General features: G+C 37.3%; 1 protein-coding gene across 2 annotated transcripts in view; it reads right to left on the reverse strand.

Annotated features, from left to right (window-relative positions):
- DHX9 (DExH-box helicase 9) overlaps positions 1 to 18,136 on the reverse strand; it is a 54,427-nt gene that overhangs the window by 17,697 nt on the left and 18,594 nt on the right. Inside the window, exons 4-14 of one of the 2 annotated variants that reach the window (XM_027083072.1) lie at positions 17,012 to 17,124; positions 16,262 to 16,410; positions 14,731 to 14,867; positions 13,840 to 13,886; positions 12,184 to 12,320; positions 11,809 to 11,898; positions 11,542 to 11,703; positions 11,326 to 11,403; positions 10,598 to 10,789; positions 2,458 to 2,599; positions 1,931 to 2,013 (exon numbers count right to left, since the gene is read on the reverse strand). In XM_027083072.1, coding sequence (XP_026938873.1) covers positions 1,931 to 2,013; positions 2,458 to 2,599; positions 10,598 to 10,789; positions 11,326 to 11,403; positions 11,542 to 11,703; positions 11,809 to 11,898; positions 12,184 to 12,320; positions 13,840 to 13,870 — 915 coding nt within the window. In that variant the 5' untranslated portion in view covers positions 13,871 to 13,886; positions 14,731 to 14,867; positions 16,262 to 16,410; positions 17,012 to 17,124. The remainder of the gene's footprint in view (positions 1 to 1,930; positions 2,014 to 2,457; positions 2,600 to 10,597; positions 10,790 to 11,325; positions 11,404 to 11,541; positions 11,704 to 11,808; positions 11,899 to 12,183; positions 12,321 to 13,839; positions 13,887 to 14,730; positions 14,868 to 16,261; positions 16,411 to 17,011; positions 17,125 to 18,136) is intronic. The other variant, XM_027083071.1, reaches the window with a different exon arrangement.

Raw genomic sequence — 18,136 nt, forward strand, 5'->3', positions numbered from 1 at the left:
ACTCTATTATACCGAAGCTGCATGCAACACACAATCTGTTTCTACACTCTGTATTGTTGTTGGTCAAACTGTCATCTCATCTACTATACTAATTATTATAGGTTCAAATTAAGTCCTGAGATCTGTAAAGCAAGACCCTTCATTCTGCTCTTCTACAGGAGTCCTTGTTATTTTGGGCCATAAATCTTCCCTATAGGTATTTATAATCAGCCTATTAACAAAACCTACTGGGAATGGATTAGAATTGCATTCAGATGTGGATCAACTTCAGGCAAACTGACATCTATATTATATTGGCCGTGAACACAATCTGGTCTTTTCTAATGTCTTGTAATGAAGTTTTATTTTTCCTGTATAGGTTCTGCATATCTTTTTGTTGTACTTAGTCTTAGGTGTTTGACATTCTGACTAGCGCAGTGGTATCTTTAGTTGTTTTCTAGCTGTTTGTAATGTACACAATGCAACAGACTTTTGTTTTTTTCCCAGCCATATTGCTAAGTGTTTCTCTTTTTTTTGGCCGTGCGGCATGTGGGATCCTTATTCCCCGACCAGGGATTGAACCCGTGCCCCCTGCAGTGGAAGTGCAGAGTCCCAACCATTGGACCGCCAGGGAAGTCCCCTATTATTTCTAATAATTGGTCTTTTAAGTTCTCTTGGGTTTTCCCCGTAAAGTGACGTTTAGATAAGGTTCATCTGAAAAAGAACATATGTTTCTGCAAAGGTGTTTTTCCATTTTACTGTGAATAATACATTAATATAGACAATCTTTCAAGAAAAGTTGACCAAAGCCACTTATTTTGGGGGAAACTAGTAATGATGATCCATGATGTTTCTAGTGTGACCTGGAATAATTTAAACTCTAAGAACATTGGTATGTTACCATACTAGTAAAGAAAATACTGAAACATTTATTATGATTAAGTTAATTGGGGGGGAAAACATTTCAAAAGATTCTGAATGACAAAAGCAGCAAAAATTTTATCCTACGGAACAGGTTTGATTTAAAAAGGTCATCTGAAAGACCATGCAAACTTTCTTACTTGCTTTAGCTCAACCATAAAGATCAAAATTTTGCTAAAACTAAGTATGATGAACAACAACAGCTATGGAATTATTTTCTAAAGAGGATGAGCTCCAATGAATGTTTTAAGTAACAGTAGCTTGGAAACAGTCTGAATGACATACTGTCCACCCACTAATACCTTCGTGTGGATATGTAAAACAGTGCCATAAAAACAAGTCACTGATTTATGGTATCAATCTCTGAATTATACAATTGTATAATAAGTTAATTCCATACAAGTTTTGCCAAGGACCAAAAGAGGATAGGGTGTGAAAAAAATTCTAGTTTTTTCTTATTTCTGGCATGATTATCATTAATGTTGGAAAAGACTAAAGCTGCAAACATCCGAAAACACACCATTAACTATATTAAATTTAAAACTGTGGAAATTCCCTGGCTGTACAGTGGTTTGGACTCGGCGCTTTCACTGCCATGGGCCCGGGTTTGATCCCTGGTCAGGGAACTAAGATCCCACAAGCCAGGCGGCGGGGAGAAAACAATGTGAAGTTTATCACAGATAAATTTTCAATTCAAAGAAAAACTGATTATTAAAATTCCATCAGCTATTCAGTGATAAATCATTAGTTCAGTTGCTGAATTATGCTAACTTAATGATCACTGCAATAATACTTACTTTACAATAAGAAGAGGTCTTTACTTTTAGAACTCTGTGCTTTAACAAAGGGAAAAAAAGGGTTTAATGGCTTTGCTAAAAAAGGTGTCCAATATCTTAGTGACTGAAGTTCATAATTTTGATAGAAGTTGTAAGCTATGGGAAAATGGAAATAAAATAAAGACATTCTACTTCATTTCTCTTTATTCAGAATTTTAGCGCTGGTACCTTACCATCACTCTCAAGTTACTTACATTTATGTCTCTTTCATGTATTTCATCTACAATTACATGACTGATTCCTCGAATGCCTGCTTCTAATTTTCTTAGGAGTACACCTTGAAAAGAAAATCAGAGTAAACACTGGAGATGAGTTTCTATGTTTAAAGTAGGGAGGTAAGGAAAAGTGCAAAGAAACCGATTTCTAGACAATCAACTATGCTTCAACTACTATAACCCCAGCGTTTTAGGAAATAAATAATCAGTGGTATATTTAAATTATTAAAGAAGTGATCATGTAGTCTGTAACACATTTGTCTAATGAAAACATATTTAACAGTTCCAGCAACCTAAGCTGATTTCATTTGCTCTGCACTACAACAGCCAGCAGGTACATAACACCCTCCATGAAGAAAAAAATTGCCAAAAGTTCTATTTAAACAAGAATTCTGAAACTGGGTTCTTGATTTATTATTTCCAGTCATTCTGTGCTATTATCAAGTTTTCTTCACAAACACAATGTAAACCCCAAGTGAAAGGCCAAAATAAAACAGATTACTGACCCACAGTACAAAACATTATACTGGCATGAGGGCGGGGAAGTATAGACTCAAATCGAACACTATAGCCACAACTTTTTCCAGGCTCTTCTCCTCTCTCATATGCAACTCGCTCTGCCACAGAAACTGCACTGATTCTCCTGGGCTGAGATAAGACAAAAAAAAAAGTGATTTAAAAGATACAAAATTAGTTACACTTGTTTATTAGGGTTATTAAATCACTGTCGTAAATCTGACCCACTGCCAGCTGAGTAATCAACAGAAACAATAATAGTAGTGATAACATTTAGGAAGCTCCAAAGTTTATTAAAGAAACAAAAAAACATACCACTTAATTCTATTGTAGACAGTTAAAAATGCTGTTTTTCATTTTGTATATAAAGTGATTCCAAGGTTTTATAGAAAATAAAATATCTTCACCATTGGCCCTAACTCTTAAATGGTATCAAGTGATTTTCCAGTAGGGAAGCAGACAGATCACACGTGGAGAGCTTGTTCTTATAACTTCCTACCACAGTGCAGGCACACTGCACTGTGTTTAAAGAACTATTTAACTGAGATGTACGGGTTATTAGGAAGGTGAACAACCTCCTTTGCCATATCTACGATTCATTCACTTATTAACTCATAAAGCAGTCATAGCTTATCTGTATTGATACCACGTGCCACAAAAGGTGCTAGAGATAAAAAAACCACCTCAATGAAATCACTCCTCGTTTTGATGAGCTTATGTAGCTGGGAAAACTGAGTGTATATTACCTTTTCCAGCAATATACATGCTGTTAGCAATAAATATGCTGAACCCTAAGGACAATTATGGGTTAAAATTTTAAGTGTTGGACCTTAACTTTTATGAAAACTTCCAAAGTGTCCCCTGTCTTCTAAGTACACAAAACAGCATTTACTTGGTGGATACCATGGCTATTATGATATCCTGAATGTATAGCTATGGAGGTACATGCAGATTTAGACTAAATGCTTCCAGGTTGCCTTGTATTTGACTTTGTCAAAAAGTTCCTGATGATAGACTGTATTTTAGTTCCTAGACTGAGAAAGTTTTTTCCGAGTTCCATATTTAGTTAAGTACCTATGTGATTATACCCCAGGTTATATGACATGACCATTTAGGAAATCAGAGGCTAATACAATCTTAAAAAACAAAAACCAACCAAACCAAAAAAACCCCCAAACCAAAAAACCAGTAGCTTCACTAGAGCTATCAACATCCTTTTTTTTTTTTTGCAGTACGCGGGCCTCTCACTGTTGTGGCCTCTCCCGCTGTGGAACACAGGCTCCGGACGCGCAGGCTCAGCGGCCATGGCTCGCGGGCCCAGCCGCTCCGTGGCATGTGGGATCTTCCTGGACCGGGGCACGAACCCGTGTCCCCTGCATCGGCAGGTGGACTCTCAACCACTGCGCCACCAGGGAAGCCCTCAACATCCTTTGAATTAATATAAAACACGATATATTAATTTCTATACCCCCTAACACAAGAGTCCCTTATGGTATGTGGCTAGTAACACATACAGGTGAAGTGTACAATCACCTAGTTCATATTTACCCTGTCCAGCAAGGTAAGGGATTAAAAGATGCCATCTCCAACATACTGTACATTTTCCTGAGCTTATATTCTTTCTGGTTTATGTGCCTTGTTTCGCTGAACAATGCTAGCTTTTAATGACCATTGCCAACCAGTTCTCTGCACCTCACTAACTCTGAATAAAAGTGTTACATGAAGGACTGAGTTATGCATTTGTCCATAAAGAGAAGCATTCTGCTATATACTTACGTCAGGGAATGTGAAGATGATATTCCACTGAAGGTATAAAATACAAAGTTTCTGGGCATTTTCAAGAAGTTCTTTGCATTCTACAAAGAATAGGTAAATGCTCAACACTATTATCGCTTTTCTCTCCTTTTGTCTTTCCTATAGTTTTCAACATTTCTACTAAATAGCTGGCTTCTAGAAAAACTTCAACTCAGTTAGGATATTGGATTCTTCTGAGGTGTATTTCTATGCTACTGGATACTCAAGGATTGCTTTTACCAGCTTGAGGCTACTTTCAGGTCAATCACCTTTGTAGTTTCCAGCCTTTTAAAGTGAATATGGGTACAGTCCTCACCTCCCAAGACATCCACGACAGAGGCTGTTACAAATTAACATAAGAAGTGCTAAAACAACCATCTTCAGAAGCCCTACTGGCCAAATTTCCTTGAGTAAAAGTAGAAAACATCAATATCAAGATGACTATTCAAACAGCAAAGAAACAAATGACCCTACAATCTCCTTCCCATGTTTTGTATGCTTCTCTAACTTACCGCCTTCCAATTTCAACAGCCCTAACTTCAAAATAAACATTTAAAATACATATTAAAAAGAGAAGTGCTTCTTTTATTCATAACTGATCCAACTGGAAATCAGTATGATTCTTCCTGAGGGGAGTATGGCAAAATGCATAAAACTTAAATATGCATACCCTTTGACCCAACAATTCCAGGTCTAGGAATTTATTCCAATGAAATAATCCAATGAGAGTATAAAATGTATGTACAAGTATATTCATCCCAGCATACATAAATATCAAAATATTAGAAACAATCTTAAAGTATCTCCATCATTTAAGAATAAAATAAACGTATATGCCATAAAATGGAAAATTATGAAGTCATTAGAAAATTATTCTGTTGCTTTAATAGCAGGTGTGCTGTTACATAAAGGGGACAAGTTAGGATGGTGTACATACAGTATATGTACATGAAGTCTGAAAGCATAAAGGCCAAAAGTAAAAATGATTACTTCTGGATGGTGGGATTCTGCATGGGCTTTGGTTTCTTTTAAAATTTACTTTATTTTCTAATTTTTTCCCCAATGGGTATATAATACTTTTAGAGTCAGAAAAAAGAAACTAAAAATAAAATCTTATTCTCAGTGTAATTCTTAGCTCATTATAAATATCCGCAGGATAGGCATTTTGTGTGGGAGAACAATGCTTAATGTAAAAGACTATTAATGTTTAAACACTTCTCAGACTGCATGCTACCTGATAACCTATAAATAGGTTGCTCTATTTATCCCCTGAATATTCTCTCTCTTTTCCCTTGGATATTCAATAACTGTTTTACATACTGTCCTACAATGAATAAATACAAAGCAAGGTTCACCTTCTTTCTACACCCGCAGAACTACCTTTCCACATATGGTTTAACTTATCCTCTCTTAAATATTCTATAGTATATAGAAATATTCTATATTCTATAAATAAATATAAAGATTCAAGACTACAGAGACCCCCCAGAACAATCATAATTAACATCTGTGTAACAACAGTAAAAACCATGACTGCATGTACTATTTTATTTGTGCTTCAGAATAACAATGAGATTTTTTTTTCCATTCTAATAGATAAAAACACAAGTTCACAGGTAAAGGTATTTTGCCTAAATTCATATACATGATTTCAGATGTAATACAAATTTTCTTTACTTCCAACTAAGTCTTTTCCCAATTATTCTGCGTCTTGTTATAATTCTATGTTGTATTTGGATTAAGTAACAGAATAACCCATTTAAGTGAGACTAGTAAAAAGTAGTGGTGATGAAAGCAAGGGATAATGTTAAGTCATTCCAACAGAATACTTCAAATTATCCTCCAGCATATGAGCTTTTCTTTACATTTTCACTGCGTATTTATCTGCTCTCATTTGCTCTGAACAATCTTATTACTCTTGCCTGGAGACCAGCCATAGCAGTAGTTAGTTCTAAGTGATTACCTCTTCTTCACAATTCTATGTTCACTTTAATTAATTAAAACAGCTAATATTACCGGTAAAACTTTCCATACCACAAGCAGCTAAAGGCCTGTCTCAAAGTGTTCTTTTGCAGTATTCAAAATCTGCATCCTTTATACCCCTCTTGACATTTATCCAGAACTGTAATTTCTCTTCTTAGCAATCTGTAACTGAAAGAGTACTGCTTTCAGAACTTTGCACCCCTATTTCTCATCTGGGTATTTAAATACATGGTAATAAAACTAGGCTGCAATAAAATACAAGATTTCTAAGGCATCAGATATCACAAAATATACCAGACTCCACTTTCTCTATTTTCTAAGTTCTGAGTTTATTTTACATGACAGACAGCTGTATCCTGAAATGATGGTACCTTGGGGTACGTGCAGGACTGCCAAAATATTCACAGATGTTAATTTAACATACTTGATTTGCATCCTAGCAATTTTTTTTTTTCTTTTGCGGTGCGCGGGCCTCTCACTGTTATAGCCTCTCCCGTTGCGGAGCACAGGCTCCGGACGCGCAAGCTCAGCGGACATGGCTCACGGGCCCAGCCGCTCCACGGCACGTGGGATTCTCCCAGACCGGGGCACGAACCCATGTCCCCTGCATCGGCAGGCGGACTCTCAACCACTGCGCCACCAGGGAAGCCCAACATCCTAGCAATTTTAATTCACCTCTCTCAACATCTTTAAGGTCAGAAAATAACTATTTCCTATTTTCAATTATTGCACACTCACACCCTAAGTTTTAAGTGGCTTGAGTATGAATAGCCTGAAGGCACAAAAAGGATACAGTGAGTTTGGTATAGAATTTACACTAAAGCTGGTGGTAAGGCTACGAGTTAAGGTTTGAGCTACTCATTCTATTTTATTCTGGTTCATAATATCTCTCAACTTGTGCTCTATGACTTGAAATAACACATTTAACCAAGCACATAAAAAACTTAGGTAATGACTTCATGTGGTTTCCTATATATGACTGCAAGTGGAGGAAAAAGGAAAAATGAGGGCTTCCCTGGTGGTGCAGTGGTTAAGAATCTGCCTGCCAATGCAGGGGACACGGGTTCGAGCTCTAGTGCAGGAAGATCCCACATGCTGTGGAGCAACTAAGCCTGTGTGCCACAACTACCGAGCCTGTACTCTAGAGCCCGCAAGCCACAACGACTGACTCCGTGTGCCACAACTACTGAAGCCCGCGCACCTAGAGCCCACGCTTCGCAACAAGAAAAGACACCACAATAAGAAGCCCGCACACTGCAATGAAGAGTAGCCCCCGCTTGCCGCAACTAGAGAAAACCCACACAGGCAGCAACGAAGACCCAACGCAGCCATGAATGAATGAATAAATAAATCAAAAGATGATACAACAGTGATATTACTACAAAAATTATTAATGCTGTCTCAGACTGCCTTAACAGAAGTACTATATAATACCACAATTATTAAGAACTGTATTCTACAATGACCAATCAGTATGTTCAGGCCTACCTTCTCAGGTAGGATGCTGATGCTTCGAATGTGCTTAACAACCTTAGACTCTATCTTCATGGCTAAACTACAGTTGTTTATAAAACAAAGGAGATATACTAGGACACTATACAAACTTTTGAAGACTTACTATAGGTATGAGAAATCAGAGACTGATTTGGGGACAAGCACTAGGACAAAAAGATGGAAGCCACAGAATGTCGATTTCATGTGACAGGTCAGTCATTTGTCCAAAATCAGAAGACACGGGCTACATCTCCACACAACTGGAAATTTTCAAGCAGAAGTAAGGTGACCATCTATTATAAACATCCCACCCTGAGTAGAAAGATGGAATAATTCTGTGAAGTATCTTTCAATTTCATAAATCTATCACTTTATGAAGCAATATAAATAAAGAACTAGTGGATAAGTGAACGTTGTTTTATACGCAAAAGAAGTACATTTGTTACAGCCTATGTATAGAAATCTGTTCATTTTACAGATGAAACCACCAGAAATGTCCAAATTATTTGGGAAGGGACACAAGTTAGTAAGCAAATTATACAAAGTTGAAGACCACAGTACAAAAACTATTTTTGTCTGGAACAAACAGAAGCCATTTTTGTCTGGAACCATTTGGATTTGATAAGTCAGACAGCAGGCGAAAAAAAAATCACTTCTCACTTGGGCGGGAGTTAGTTTTTTTCATACTCATGACATGCAAACAACTTCTGAGTGAGACCATAGGTGTTCAGCTCATTTGGTGAATTCAGCATTTCTGTGTATATGGCTGAATTGTTCTGACTTTAAAAATGGAGAGTGGTAGTAAGGAAGGAGGGCAGAGCAGAGCTCAAAGTTCTTCTGTAAAATGGCGCCCTCCTGAACAATACACCTCCTGAAAAATCAGATAAGCATTAAGAGCAAGTATATTTTATTGATGTACTTGAGGTTGGAACTTCTGCTGTGAGGCAAAGAAATCATAACCAGTTTTGGGAGTGAGAAGGGCAATCAAAGAACATTTTGAGAAGAAGAAAGCTAAGGGTCCTATCCCAGAAAAATGGAGACCTATCATATTTTTTTCAAGCTTATAATATCATCCATTTTAAATGCATTCCTTCAGTCATCTTTTAAAGGCCCCGCCAAACCCAACTCTCCTATAAAATACAGAGGCCAATTTTAAGACATACTTCATTTCAGACATGTTAAAAAAATATGGTTTATACATGTCCACATAAATGCACGTGTACAAACATCTTTTGCTATTTCAAGATTCACGACTCTACCCTGAGTATCAATTAAGCTTCCCAGGTTAAGAATCCCTAAGTCAACGTCTGAGCCAGCCTGAGAGGTAGTATCTGGCTACTTGCAATGCTCTCCTTTCAAGTGCCAGAAGTACAGGGTTAGAGCTGACAGGAACCGCTTTAACCTAAGAAGACTGCTCTTGCCTAAGCACTGCAACAAACTTGCAGGCACTGCTTACTGCTAGCAAGGTAACAACAGGATGTAGCAGTCAAAAGGGGGAATACTGAAGGCCAACTGTTTGGTTATGAATCCTAGTTTCAACAACTTCCTGTGTTAACCTTGGACAATTTTAAATCTCTTTGTGCCTTAAGTTACTAAAAGAGAAATATTAAATAATATAGTACTTACATCTTAGCGTCATAAACTTTAAATGAGTTAAAAAAAATATCAACTGTTTAAAACAGAAGCTGGATAGAACTACCATACGACCCAGCAATCCCACTACTGGGCATATACCCTGAGAAAACCATAATTCAAAAAGAGTCATGTACCACAATGTTCACTGCAGCTCTATTTACAATAGCCAGGACATGGAAGCAACCTAAGTGTCCATCAACAGATGAACGGATAAAGAAGATGTGGCACATATATACAATGGAATATTACTCAGCCATAAAAAGACACGAAATTGTTATTTGTAGTGAGGTGGATGGACCTAGAGTCTGTCATACAGACTGAAATAAGTCAGAAAGAGAAAAACAAATACCGTATGCTAACACATATATATGGAATCTAAGAAAAAAAAAAAAGGTCATGAAGATCCTAGGGGTAAGACGGGAATAAAGACACAGACCTACTAGAGCATGGACTTGAGGATGTGGGGAGGGGGAAGGGTAAGCTGGGACAAAGTGAGAGAGTGGCATGGACATATATACACTACCAAACGTAAAATAGATAGCTAGTGGGAAGTAGCCGTAGAGCACAGGGAGAGCAGCTCGGTGGTTTGTGACCACCTAGAGGGGTGGGATAGGGAGGGTGGGAGGGAGGGAGATGCAAGAGGGAAGAGATATGAGAACATATGTATATGTATAACTGATTCACTTTGTTATAAAGCAGAAACTAACACACCATTGTAAAGCAATTATACTCCAATAAAGATGTTAAAACAAACAAACAAAACAGAAGCTGGTGTATAGTAAGCATTCAGCTAAAGCCAACCATTTATCTGTTTTTCTATCTTTTTCTATCTTGTCTACTCTTGCTCTGACTGGTTTTTATTGAACATTAAGGTGATAAGATAAAGAGAACCAAGGTTTGGATGTAAACTTAAGGAGAAAGTACTCTGTTTTGTTCAATTCTAGGCCCAAAGACTCCCTCTAGCCCAGACAAAAAGAATCCTTCACATGGTTCAGTTTAGCTTATCCGTGAGTTATACTGGAGATTAACACAGACTTAAATTCCTTTCACGCCTTTTTCTTTTTTTAATTTAAAAGGGCCTAACACTCTACCACTTTCAGAATTTTATGTCACTACAAAGGGGAGTTGATCAAAGAATTAGGAATGGTCAGGCTTCTAGGTGCTTCCACCTCTCAAACCCTATCCACACCAGGCACACACCTCGTAAGCTGGCTTGCTACTTACCTGAGTTACTACAATATTACACTCTGCTGCTCGGTCATTCTGGATAAAGTCATCTAGAATAAACTGGGGAACTTGTGTGGTTTTACCACATCCAGTAGCGCCTCGGATAATAACAACTGGATTTTGACTAATTTCTTCCAGGATTTCACTTTCAAATTTCTTCACAGGCAGTAACTCTCTCTCCTGTAAGATCTGTATTAGAAAAGTTACACCTCAAATTTCTACCAATATACATATTAGAAACAACTATCTTAATTCTAAAAAAATTTGCCATCTCTATAAAAAGTTATTCCTTTCCACTGGCTGCATATTCAAAATATACTTTTTCATAAAAGAATGTATATATTTATACCTCTAGTTGAACGGTCTCTTTCCATTAAATTTCTGAAGAATCTATCTTTTGGCCTTATCCACACCCTTATTTTCCTCCTTTTCTCCCTAGATATTACATATACATTCCCTTTCTTCTAACATTTTAAGTTGTTTCATTCAGAAAATACCAAAAAACTACCACAGAAAAAAGTTATTATCCCACATCTTCCACTTTAAGAATCACAGGCCCTTAACTCACAACTACCCTCAGAGGTAACTAGGATTAGCAGTTAGGTTAGTATCTTTGATCTACCTTACTAGAAAGGGCAAAAACATATTATTCGCTGTCCTTCTGCCCATACCTAGAAAGTTCTGAGACTGCGAGCACCTTATGTCTAAATACTTCACAGACTTACTGCTTGCAAATCATGATCCTGTTCCAGCTGATACATTAATTCACTCTTGAGGTCCATGCTTATTTGTTCTGGAGTAGCCTGTAAAATGAGAAGGCAACAATCACACAAAAGCATAATTCAGCTTCAAAATGAATCATTTTTTATCTAGATATCCTAATGAAATATATTCAAAAGTAAAACACGAGAGTCTGATCTCAAAAATAATGTGGCACTCACGTAAGCCAGGGGCCCCTCATCAATGTTGCTACTAGTCCAAGGATTCCAGTTGGACTGTGGAGGTGACCAAGGAACCACGCCCACTTGGTTCTGCCGCTGAGATGGCTCAAAATGAGCCAATTTGCCAAGGTTGAGTACAACAGGCACAGAAGGATCATCAGGCTATTAAAAATAACAGAAAACAAAACAAAACCAAAAAACAATACTAGTTGTTTGTCTGACTAGAGAAGTACAATACAAAGGTAAACTAAATAGCTGTATGCTTACTAGGGGCACGATCTCAAGATTTAGCTCTTGAATGATGTTCTGCAGCTGATGCTCCAAATCTTGAGAAAGGTTAACTTTGTAAGGCTCCACCTGCAGAAGAGGGATGGCCATGAAAATCATGTAACATACACACAAACACTACTCAAATCTACTACAGTAGGGTTAAGAGTATGCAGTCAACATTAGGTCTACAATAGTCCTAAAGCCAACAAGTCAGTTCCCTTGTGAACGAATTACTTAATGATGATTAGTAGGGCCATTTCCATTTCTTGAGGCGAGAGTCCCAGAACTATCAAACTTCTTTAGCCAAATATTAAACAGAAGCTAAATTGAATCTTACAATATCTCTTTGGGCTACTAAGTCTAAAGACTCACTGTCTCTCCTTCTTTCTTCTTTGTAAGTCCAGAGTAAGCTTCAATCACTCCAAGGTGGTAGAGTTGTCTGACAAGTGACAGCGCACAGGACTGTGCTGCCAATTTTTTATTTGATCCATGTTCGCGTGCAAAAATCCCTATAATTTAAGGTCAGGATTATCAACGACAGAAGGATAAATCGTCTAAGTAAAGAAAACATCTCAACATAAGCAACTAGGAGGTAAGGTACAAACGCTGCCCTAAAATACAGAGTACGTTATGAGTTCTAAGTTCCTTTTCATTCTAACTGTTAACCAAAAGCCATACTTTAACAGCTTATCAACTAAATAGCCAACCATCTTGATTACAGGCACACACTAAGACACATACAAGTCATTATCAAAGCAAATAACCTATTTCAACAAAGTTGTTATTATTAACATCATTTGGCATTAAAACAGGGGAAGAAAAGAGTTTAACTTCTGAAAAGTAAAGGATCAAAAAGCAAATCAAAGGAAAGAAAATGGGCCCAAAGTGCCTAGACCAGGAGACACCAATCTTCTTCTATAAAGGGTCAGAAAATAAATATTTTAGGCTTTGCAGGCCACATCGTCTCTGTCACAATTACTCAGCTCTGTCTCTCAAGTGTGAAAGCATTCACTGACAATACTTAAACCAGGGTTTGACAAACCTATGGGCCCAGGAACTAAAAATGTTGTAAAAATTTTAAAGAGTCATAAATACAAGACAGAAATAATGTGTGATATATGTGACCCACTAAGCTTAAAATATTTATCTGGACTTTTACAAAGTTTGCTCTTCCCTGACATAAACAAATGACTGTAGCTGTGTTCCAATAAGTTTAAAATAAACTCCCATTCACACAGAGTAATTTATCTTTAAGGTCTAGGATAAAAAAATTCAACATCATCTCCTCGTGATTCATTCAAAGGCTTGATTCTATTAGAAGTCTTTGATATACTAAATTTAAGTCATCAGAGTTAGTTGCAGAATTCTCAAGCTGGAAAGAATCTTCAGCCATTTCTCCTAATTTTTAGTGAAGTAAATTGAGTCCCAGCAATGTAGGTGTGATTTATTCAAAGTCACAATACTCGCTAGTAACAAAACCAGGTACACGGGGCTATTCCGTACTTTCAAGCATGACACACTGCTTGCTTTAAACTTACTAAGAATAAAGGCAATATATCTTTGCCTTTCTACTTCCTTTATGAATAACCCCAACCTATTCCTTAAGTGCTTCCTCAGGGTAACCTCACCTTTTCTTCTTGACTCTGTGACTCTTAAATGCTCACATTCACTTTTAGGTCTCCAATCCTGTCATCTGATTAACTCCTTTCTAAATGTCACCTAGCTAGCCTTACCCAAAGGAATTATATCTTTTATGTAGAAAGATAAAAAAACATTTTAAAATTCTTTGACAGTGGCAGATTCTTCAGTAGCCTACCACCTCTTACCCTTTGAAATGTAAACTAACACAATCTTTCTTTTCACATGCAAAAATGGGGAAGTGGGCCTTCTAATATTCTAAAATACCCTAAATGCTACCTTATATCATGGACTCCATCAAATTAATAAAGCTTACATATATGTGGCTCAAGACTTTAAAGCGAATACTACTCCACTATACAAGGCTCAGAGTATCAGGGAAGCACTTACTTCTGCCCAGCTGCTTGATATAAATGGTCATTTCTGCAATAAAGCTCCTGTAAGAATATATATAAACAAGGTTAGAAATTTCACTCTTAGAAATTATTAAATCCAGGACTCCCCAATCAGGCAGGCTTTCCAACTGCTTAGGCAAATCAAAGCAAAAAACCACTGTAAACACTTATATCTGTTCAATCCTAGAACAAATGAAGTACATAAACTTTAAATAATGCACAACATGGCACGAGACAGCTGTAATCAAAGTTGATGAACCAACTGTTCACGAAAAGAAAATGTTAGGGTTTTTGGTTCTATATTTACTTACTTTTAACTCTTATTTCACAGGTTGCAGTCTGAATAGCTAGAATACATTCAGTGAAAAGGAATTTTCCACTCAGCTTGAGGCCGAGAAACAAAATAGGCCTAAAACCCCTTAAATTATAGTTGTGATTGTTTTAAGATTCCTTTGCATGGGCCACCCACTAATGATTTCAATCTGCTAAGATAAGCTAAATATATGCAGGTATGCACACATACACATGGGTGTACAACCACTGTGCACATGTCAGTGGTTCCTGAGGCGGGGGTCTGATATCTGCCTGCAGTTGGAAGCAGCCCTTGATAACAAAAAATTTAGCTTACTTATATCACACTTTATTTAAATCAGGTCCTGGAGAACAAAATATTTTTGAAAATTATAGCTAAAATTGCTAGCAGATTCTAGGGAATAAATTTAGGTTTTAACAAGGGCAAAAATGCCCTTTGAAATCTATGCTTTCTGATCCCTTCCACTACTCATGTACATTCTAACCTTGAGTTTGTGCTGTGAATAAAAGGTTAGGTAAGACTTTAGAAAAAAAATAAATGTTAGATTCCTTCCTATACCTCATGTGAACTGACCTTCAGGCACAGCGGCTTCAGGGGTCAAAGGCCACTGGCTTTCAAGGGAACAACATCCACCCTTTCATTAATGACACCGATGCCAGTATGTTTCTCAGCCAGGCTTAAAGTCAGCACTCAATCTCATTCTCCTCCACCTAGGGGGAACAGCAACACCAGAAATCAGTTTACAATAGTTTCCCATGTGATTGCTTAGTTCAGCCTAAGCAGCAGCACATGTGTGTATGAACACAGACCTCTGGTGTTGCTGTCTGTTATGCCTTTAAATAAAGGACATATAAAGAGCAATGCTGTCCTAGCTCCCCCAACTTCTCTGCCTTCCTCATCATAGCCTGAATTCTTCAACTTTGTATCAGAAGCCAATAAGACACTTAAAAAAAAAAGTTTATAATAAGCTTGAGGCATACTTAAATTATCTAACTGTTCTTAAAGTCACCAATTGCTACTAAGCCCAATCAGTGCAGAAAAACAAAATATTTTTTAAAAAAATCATCAACAAATGAATCTTTCCTTTATGATCTTTGAGGGTTTAAAAAAGTCTGACGTTAAATTTAAGTATTTGAGAATTCAGGATTGAACAAAACAGTGCGAAGCAGGGGGAACCATGCTCTGAACATCATTTTGACCAGTGTCAAAGTTTTTTGTTAGTTATAATTATTTTAGGGCTGCTAGATGCAACCAAAGAACCCTTTGATTTTCAAGGGAAAAACTTTTGATGTATTTTGAATAATTTATTTCATATAAGGACAGCAAATTAAATCATCCAGATTTCCATTGTAACATTCCCTCCCTTCCAATAAAATATAGTGCCCCCAGAAGAGTCTAATCCATATGAGCCTTCCTGGGAGTAATAATTACTACACCCTGGAATGCTCTCAGGAAGAACAGCAAGCAGGCTGAGAAACATACTGTCACTGTTAGAACAACCTCCTCCCTTTATGTTCAGTTTTATAAATTTAACAGAATAAAAGTGTGCTAATTTAACTCACATACAAAGATTGAGGCTCTCCTTCAGCTTTACAATAAGCCCTTAAAACTTCAATAATAGGACTGAAGAGCTGGCAACTTTCCAAGCTGATGGGAACTTTGGATCTAGATGCAATGCCATCTACCTCTGAACACTCTAAACTTAAGTGTCTAACTTGATGCGTTGAAGAAATAAACATTATAACTGCCTCTAATACCACAGTGAACAATAAACTCACTACCTCTGGCTGATTTTTAAGTCAATTATGGACAAACCACTACTTGTGGCTACGAGTTTTGCCTCTCAGATTCATACGAGAACCTAAAAGTCTAGCAACACAAACAGCAGATTTTTGCATAACTTCTTACACAGCTAAAATCACACTCCTAAGTGAAAACCATGGTAAACTGCACATTACAAATCAATAACAATTTTTCTTGGGCAAAATAACATATCTTTTCTCAATTTGCTGCTAATCCACAAACTGAACGAGATAGCACGTACAAAAATAGAATGACTATACAAAACCCTTACTACAGAAGGCAAAGAGTGAAACAAGCAAACCTGTTGTGATCAGGACCCACTTGGGTGTACTTATATTCTCCTTGGATCTTTTCTTTTTGGAAATATTGGTTCAGACGAGCCTTAGCATTTTCCAAGGTCCAGTTTCCATGTAGCCCAGCATTTAAATCCACTTCTTCGGATTCAAGGGTCTGTTGAATCAATGATAATTAAATTTGGCTCCACTAAGTTTAGTTTAGTTATGTACACTTAACGCACAAAAATAACTTTTTTGTACCATGCTTTATAATGCAAAAGTTGTTTAATAGTTTCTAATCCTAGTCAAAATTGAGCCAGAATTTAGTTTTTACTCCATGTGATGGCCCTATTGTATAAACAAGCTATTAGTTAATGTACTGTATTTAAACTGTTCCAAAGAAACCTTTGACAAAATTTTTTACGCTGGTTTTAACACTTTACATATATCAAGTGGAAAAGTAAGTGTTCTGTCTTATGAAAACGCCTTTACCATGAGTGCTCATGAAAGGACGTTTACTGAGGCACCTACATTTCCTACGAAGCAGATGAAGAGATCTTTTATTAACACCATGAAAAACTGTTTTATTTCACAGGCAATTCTAATGACCAGATTTAACAGGCAGCTTAGGTTTATGGTGTTTTGGGTGAACAATCAGTCTCAAACAACTACTTAAAACAATCACCAACTTATTAAGTTGCAAATATCTTAAACCTTGCCATGAACCAAGTCCTAAATCACATTCTAGGAGGTGTAACACAGGGTTACAGCCTTACCGCTTGTACTTCTTGCTCTTCTTTTCTTGAGTAATAATCCTTCAAATTGGCTCCTCGATCCCAGGTGGGCCCAGGAGCACCATAGCCAGAGGCCCCAATTCCAGAATTATTTTCTATTACGGGAAGAAAATGATTGTTCCCTTGATAAATCAAACTGTATGAAGATCCTAAATATTTTTTAAAAATACTCCTAATTTAGATTTTAGCACTCCATTATTAGAAATCCAACGTTTCAGTTATTTGGAAATGGGCCTGAAACCTCTATGACTTACATGAAAAGTGTTACATGACTGAATACAGGTCTAAATTGCTAATTCCAAAGATGGTATACAGGGGGGTGCTACAAGTAATGATCATAAGTGACTGATAACCCAGCATACGTTATCAATGTAGCTTTAAGTTGTTGCATATGTATTGGGTTGGCCAAAAGGTTCATTCAGATTTTTCCTGTAAGATGGCTCTAGGAGCACTTAAAGTTGTCTTTAACTTCATTTAAAACAATTTTGTTAGACTGTATGTGACAGCTGTCATATCAGCGAGCATTTAATAAAAGACTTATCAAAATTGGTGAATTTTTGTGTAGCCTTTTTTTTTTGCGATACGCAGGCCTCTCACTGCTGTGGCCTCTCCCGTTGCGGAGCGCAGGCTCAGTGGCCATGGCTCACAGGCCCAGCCGCTCCGCAGCATGTGGGATCTTCCTGGACCGGGGCACGAACCCGTGTCCCCTGCATCGGTAGGCGGACTCTCAACCACTGCGCCACCAGGGAAGCCCTGTGTAGCCATTTTAATATTGAAGATGGAAGGAAAAAAAGCAACATTTTCGGCATATTATGCTTTATTATTTCAAGAAAGGTGAAAACGCTACCGAAATGTAAAAGATTTGTGCAGTGTATGGAAAAGGTGCGGTGACTGATCAAACGTGTCAGAAGCGGTTTGTGAAATTTCGTGCTGGAGATTTCTCCACGGTCAGGTAGACCAGTTGAAGTTGATAGAGATCAAATCGAGACATTAATTGAGAACATTCAATGTTATACCACATGGGAAATAGCTGACATGCTCAAAATATCCAAATCAACTGCTGAAAATCATTTGCACCAGCTTGGTTATGTTAATCACTTTGATGTT

Source organism: Aethalodelphis obliquidens, unplaced genomic scaffold (assembly GCF_003676395.1).
Source record: "Aethalodelphis obliquidens isolate GAN/ISIS:26980383/991018 unplaced genomic scaffold, ASM367639v1 scaffold48, whole genome shotgun sequence".
In the NCBI taxonomy this organism is placed as follows: Eukaryota; Metazoa; Chordata; class Mammalia; order Artiodactyla; family Delphinidae; genus Aethalodelphis; species Aethalodelphis obliquidens.